Consider the following 6,695-nt stretch of genomic DNA (forward strand, 5'->3'; position numbering starts at 1 on the left):
CCAGCCTCGGTGCAGACACCCTTGAGCTCGGCGCCGGAGCAGCCGTTCATCTTCTCGGCGACCTTGGTGAGGTTGATACCGCGAGTGAGGTTCATCTTGCGCGAGTGGATGCGGAGAATGTCGGCGCGGGCCTCGACGGATGGCGGGGGGAACTCGATTTTGCGGTCGATGCGGCCAGGTCGGAGGAGGGCGGGGTCGAGAATGTCGAGACGGTTGGTGGCCATGATGATCTTGATGTTTTTGGTGGGCTCGAAGCCGTCGAGTTGGTTGAGGAGCTCGAGCATGGTGCGCTGGACCTCCGAGTCGCCGCCCGAGGAGCCCTCGACGCGGGAGGAGCCGATCGAATCGATCTCGTCCATGAAGATGATGGAGGGTGCGTGCTCGCGGGCCATGACGAAGAGCTCGCGGACCATACGCGAGCCTTCGCCGATGTATTTCTGCACGAGCTCGGAGCCCGAGACACGGATGAACTTGCAGTCGGTGTGGTGGGCGACGGCACGAGCGAGTAACGTCTTGCCCGTGCCAGGGGGGCCGTAGAGGAGGACGCCCTTTGGTTGGGCAATGCCGAGGGACTCGAAGAGCTCGGGGTGCTTGAGGCCGAGCTCGATGACTTCTTTGATTTCCTTGATCTGCTGGTCGAGACCGCCGATCATGTCGTAGGTGCTGTCAGGCACCTTCTCGACCATCATGAGGGAGACGAGAGGGTCGACGGAGGAGGGCAGCATCTTTTCGAGCTTGTAGCTGTCGGAGAGGAGAGTGACTCGCTTGCCGACAGTGAGCTTGGTGACGTCGACCGAGTCGGCGATATCGACAACTACGCAAGGATTATCAGAATGAGGACAGATCCTGGACGCTCGGGAGACAGTGATGCATACCATATTTGCCTTCAGGATGCACCTTGACGAGGACCTTCTTCGTGCCCATGACCTTGACCACCTCGCCGACGTAGGAACCTGGTTGTTGTAGCAGACCGAGCTCTTCCCTCAACAAACGCACCCTAGAGTTGTAGTCGTTTCTTTGGGCTTCAAGACGGCGGAGGACAGCTTGGCCCTTGAGGATCTCAAGCTTCATCGCCTCAATCTTGTTCTGGTAGTAGCTGTCGAGCGCCATGATGACGTTGGTGCCCGGGGGGCGCTTGAAGGATAGTCTGCTGCTGTGCTTTCGGCTGTGTAGAAACGATCAACGGGGCGTAGATGATGGTTGGTAATGGCGGAAGTCGTCGGGTTTGGTTATCGTGATGAGGTGAGTATCGGGAACAGAACGATGTGCTAGGCAAGGCTGGGTGTAGTGCACCGTTGTCGCTGTCACAGCTCAGGCAAGCCATCGGGTACGCGTCCGGGGTGGCCTTGTAGGTCACGTGCTGCTCATAATGCAATACAGATAGATTTCTTAGATAAGCAGGAGGCGTCAGTTTTGTGGGGGTTCACCGCCTGCCACTCAGGTACGAAGCAATGGCCAGCCATGCATCGCATCGCGTCCATGACCCACCCAGGTACGGTGTACTGCACTGTTGCCGTCAGTGCCCAGAGCATGTCTTGTGCATTGGCAGGGATGCACAGTGACGTCTTCTCGAATCGGATAAGCGCCCTCTTGATCGAAAACTCGGCAACGGAGGCACGGTGGGTGGAACTCCTAAAGGAGGGACCCTAGTAGAGAGCCTACGAGGTACACGTTCACAGGCTGTTCATCGGCGTGGATCCAGGGATCGCAAGTCGCGGCTGGCACCGCTACCACTAAGAATCATCCGGCACTAGTAAGTCGAACGGAGGAGAGAATATTGCCAATCACGCCTCATGATGCCACCTGGGTGGAGATGGATGAGCAGAAGGGGTGTTGCCGAAATGGCCAACATGACCATCCAGATGCAGGCTGAGCCCCTCGTCACGGCTTGGTGTCTCTCGGTCGGCTTACGGATACTTCTTGATGAGCAGATGATCGGGAGCCTGCAATCATCGGACCAGCCGGCAATGGTGCGCCATCGCTACAGTCGACAGACGCAGTAGATGGTGACTATGAGGATGAGGGAGGGAGGAGGGAGCAGATGAATGAACAGCCGTGGGGCCCGATGCCACGAGTCTGGGGAAGGAATGGAGCAGAGAGCACTGAAGATGCGAGGGAAGCTCAGCCTAACAACACTAGGTCTTACCTTCCCTCGGCTTTGAAGGCCAACTGCAAAGGCCAAGAGCCATAGCAGGAATGAACCTCATCAGTCGTCTCTCCTCATGTCTCTCCGTCACATCTCCATGTCTCTCCCATCTTTGTGCCAACACCTGACCTGACGTGCTTTTGCGACAAGCCGACAGGACGTGCCTGGTACAACGGCCCCTCTCTACTTTACCCATCTGCCTCCTGCCCGACCTGACCCAACATCAAACCCACCACCCCCCCCTGGCTTTTTCAGCTCTCAGACCCTGTCATTCTGCCTACCTACTAATTCCCGAAGCTCGAGCTTCAAGCTACCTCCGGCTGGCCATCTTGTTTACCTCTCCTCTTCCTCCCCCAGCTCGGGTTGCGATTTTATTCTTGCCCCTCTCCACCTACCGGCTCACATCACTCTTGTCAACCGCACGCAAAAAGCTGTGAGTTCCACAGCACCACGGCACGAACAACCTATCGACGACGGCTTGACACGCAACCTTGCACCCAGCGGTTTCTGCCATGCACCAAGCAACCTTGCCACGCTGAATTTGTGAGGACACGACCTACGGCGACACCGGTCACAGCATTTCCACAACCTCGCGCCGCCTGCTGCGTGCAGCAAACTGACTCGATTCTACCGATTCAGCTCAACTTCACGCCATCATGGATCCCTATGACAGGTCAGGAACGCCCTCCAACCAGGGCGAGTCATCCAACACTTCGCCCACAAACACAAGGCGTCCAACTAGATACTAATCCTACGGCGCTGGCCGTGACGAGGGTTTATCTGAGAGCTTCCAGTCTTTCCAGTCCACTGATACGGTCAGGCGGCGCCCTGAAGATGGTTATGGAAATTCTTCAGCTTCCATTCTCTCAACCGGCGCCACATGACATGTTCCACTGGATCCGGGGGCGGACGCCAAGACTGACCCCAAGCCGTTCAATCTAAAGCTTGACCCGAAGCCGCGCGTAACCCTGTTGCTCAGCTAACAATCTTTCTTTCTTGCTTCTCCAGGCTCCATGCAAAGCAGCCAAAGCCTAACACCGCAATACGCTGGAGACTCCTCAGCCCACGACCGAGCCCACTCGCGATCGATTCAACCTGCCCGATCTCCCATGTTGGGACCCGACCGTGTCAAGGCTTCACGAACGCGAAAGCCCCCGATGCCGCGCCGACCGACCAACCCTGCTGCTCCCCACCGAGGTGAAGTCTTCTCAACTGAGGACGATCTTGATGAGGTTGCTGCAGATGCTACCAAACGCCACCGGGAACATCATCACCAGCAAAGCTACAGCACCCGCAGGAGGCCCCAGCTAGGCAATACTTTATCAAGAGTCCAATCCTCGCGAAGCGAGCCAGAAGAAAACGACGACGAGCAACCCGAGACACCTCGCGCCGACGACGAACCCGCTGAAGAGATGTCTGATGATGCAAGCGAAGCGGCTCCTGAAGAAGAGATTGAATGCGAGTCGGATGGAGACATCAGTGATGCCGAGAGCTTTACACTCAAGGATCGGCAGCAGGCTATCAACGAAACGCACCCCTTTGGTATCCGACTCTGGAAGCCTGCGCTGTACAAGAAAGACCGGTCTGTGCAAAAAACGGCAGAGGGGGATATTCACTCTTCTCCTGGTCTCAAGGTCAGCTCCTGGTTGGTCTTCTTCAACCTCCTCTGGACCATCCTTTTCGGCTGGTGGATGGCAACATTCGCGGCCCTTGGCGCCCTCGTCTGTTTCTTCTTTGCTGCCACACCCAGCGGTAGAGAATATGGGCGAGTCCTATGGGGTCTTGCTGGCTACCTGTTCTACCCCTTCGGCAAGTACGTACGCCTGGAACAGGACGATGCCTACCTAGACGAGGACCAAGGCGAAGGGCGGAGCATCTCCGAGTACGAGCAGTGGCAAAGCGGCGACCTTGAGTATGGACGACTGTTCTTCGGCCCGGAGCGCAATCGATCCATCGTTGGACGTTCGCGACGGAGTATCGATTCCGAGCTCAGTGAGACCGACAGCCTCCTCGGTCGTTCCCGTCGGGGCGAAAGGAGCCAAACGCCTCCCAGACTGAAGAGGCGACTATTCGGTCGTGGACAGTGGAACATAGGCCGCGTGACCTTCTTCCTGTTCTTCTACTTCCTCCTGACGCCGTCTTTAATTATCGTGTCTCTGATCTGCTGGTTCTTCGTCTTCACCATCCCGATGGGCAAGGTCACGATGCTGCTCTTCGATCATCTCCGACGCCACCCTCTCGCGCTGTCTTTCGACTCGGACGTCAGCTACGCCCGGCTTTCCAACGGACAAAACGCATCCATCCTTCTGTGCACTTATCGTGCTGTGGGAACCCGATACTGGAAGTACACCGTTGATGGCACTAACATCTTCCTCATCAATCTCATGGGCGTTGTTGTCTTTGTCATACTGGACTGGGCCGTCCTCGAAAATATGCTACACATGGACATCTTTATTACCTCGCCTGCTTTCCTGTTCGTCATGGGTCTGCTGTCCATCATCCCTCTGGCATACTTCATTGGCCAAGCTGTCGCCTCCATCTCAGCACAGTCGTCCATGGGTCTGGGTGCTGCAATCAACGCGTTCTTTTCTACCATTGTCGAGGTCTTCCTATACTGCGTTGCCCTGAAGCAAGGCAAAGGGCAACTTGTAGAGGGCAGCATCGTGGGCAGCATCTTTGCGGGCATCCTCTTCCTCCCGGGACTTTCCATGTGCTTCGGTGCCATCAAGCGCAAGACTCAACGGTTTAACGCCAAGTCGGCTGGTGTCACATCCACTATGCTTTTGTTTGCCGTCATTGGCGCATTTGGACCAACTCTCTTTTACCAAATTTATGGCACGCACGAGCTGAATTGTCTTGACTGCTTGGACTACGACGGCAGCCAGGCTGTCGCCCAAGGAGACAGCCGGGACTGTCGAAGGTGCTACTTCTCGCAAACACCAGCCCTGAACGATCGCTTCTACCTGGAGGCGGTGCGTCCCTTTCTGCTACTTCTGCGCCTGTCTGTTGTTCCTATCCTATATCGTAGGTCTTTGGGTTCACCCTCCGGACACATGCCGGCCATCATTTGGAAAGATCAGCTGGACGAGAAGAAGCATGACGAACCCCCCACACAAACATCGACACGACCTTCGGTTCCCCACTCGTTCCACGAGGCGCCTGGCAGCTCGAGCGCCGATATTCGAGATTCGCACTTGTACAAACGCATTCTCGGTCACACACAAAAGCAAGTCGGACTGCAGCCTAGGTCAGAGGACATCACGCGTCAGGGCTCTACATTGACAACTGGCTCTGCGAATGGAGCTTCCGGCCTTCCGCACCAAGTCCCTCCTAAGGTTAGCGGCAGCGATGTCCGCGCTGGTATGCATCTCTCTGGTCTTTCAGAGATTGACAACAACGCCCTGGCTCGCGAAGTCGCCGAAATTGCTGCCACTGCTGCCACGTTTGCGGCCCGGGATGCCCGTCTTCCTCGTCGAGGCTCGGGCTTGCCGACTAACACTGTGCCCACGACTCCACGCCCTGCAACAAGTCGCGCTGCCCCGTTCCCGGAGGCCGAGGATCCGGCTGCTGCTGCCGTCAGCGGTAACGCTCACGGTGGGCATGACGCCCCAAACTGGAGTCGTCTCAAGAGTTCAATCGTACTCATGGGCGCCACAGTGCTATACGCCATTGTGGCCGAAATTCTGGTAGACACTGTCGATGTCGTTTTAGAAGGTTTCGCTATTGACGAGAAGTTCCTCGGTATTACCTTGTTTGCCTTGGTCCCCAACACCACCGAGTTCTTGGTACGTCTTAACGCTTCCAATTTCCATGACATGTGCTAATCAGTGTAGAACGCCATCTCTTTCGCAATGAACGGAAACATTGCGTTGTCCATGGAAATTGGTTCAGCGTACGCGCTTCAGGTTTGCTTGCTACAGTTCCCGCGCTTGTCTTCTTCTCAGCCTTCTACCCCATGGATCTGCCTAGCAGCGAAGACCTCGAGCGGTATACATTTGCGTTGCTATTCCCCGAGTGGGATATGGTCCTCGTAATTCTCTGCGTCTTCCTCCTCAGCTACATGTACGGTGAGGGTAAGAGCAACTACTTCAAGGGAAGCATCCTACTGCTTTCCTACCTCGTTGTCATCGTCGGATACTACTTTTCGGGCTACTCTCAGGATGCCATGGGCTCGAACAGGTTCGACATCATGGGCAACGATGGAGCCTATAAGAGTTTCAAAACAATCGGGCGGCGAACTGGCGGTGCGGTATTTGAAGCATGAAGAGTGACGGCTGCTGCCGTGTGCATAGGGCAGGTTGGACGAGTAATATGGGATGTGTGACGGTTTAGTGGCTTGCGTTATCGGTCATTCGAGGGTCTCGCTAGGGCCGTGTTCGCAGCTTAGGTGCTGTACATAGCAATGGCCTTGGGCCCCGTAGCATGGTCGGCGATAAGCACGGGAGTTGGGGCTATCATTCATTTTTATCACCCGGGTCTGTTTTAATGCAAGTTGTGCTTTATTTTTAGCTTGATTCTTTTCTCCAACTCTATCTTTTTTCCCGCACAG

The 6,695-nt window shown here is 55.9% G+C and overlaps 2 protein-coding genes across 2 annotated transcripts; one reads left to right on the forward strand and one right to left on the reverse strand.

Annotated features, from left to right (window-relative positions):
- Positions 1 to 828: 828 nt before the first annotated feature.
- Positions 829 to 1,110, reverse strand: VDBG_05506 (proteasome 19S regulatory particle; the record flags this gene model as incomplete). The annotated part of the gene is made up of 1 exon (XM_003004347.1): positions 829 to 1,110. One exon carries the CDS (start codon positions 1,108 to 1,110, stop codon positions 829 to 831), a length of 282 nt encoding a protein of 93 aa, XP_003004393.1.
- A 4,626-nt stretch (positions 1,111 to 5,736) lies between these two features.
- Positions 5,737 to 6,661, forward strand: VDBG_05507 (calcium permease; the record flags this gene model as incomplete). The annotated part of the gene is made up of 2 exons (XM_003004348.1): positions 5,737 to 5,931; positions 5,980 to 6,661. The coding sequence occupies 2 exons, from the start codon at positions 5,791 to 5,793 to the stop codon at positions 6,178 to 6,180; spliced, it is 342 nt and encodes a 113-aa protein (XP_003004394.1).
- Positions 6,662 to 6,695: the final 34 nt, after the last annotated feature.

This window comes from Verticillium alfalfae, genomic scaffold (assembly GCF_000150825.1).
Source record: "Verticillium alfalfae VaMs.102 supercont1.6 genomic scaffold, whole genome shotgun sequence".
NCBI classification, from domain to species: domain Eukaryota; kingdom Fungi; phylum Ascomycota; class Sordariomycetes; order Glomerellales; family Plectosphaerellaceae; genus Verticillium; species Verticillium alfalfae.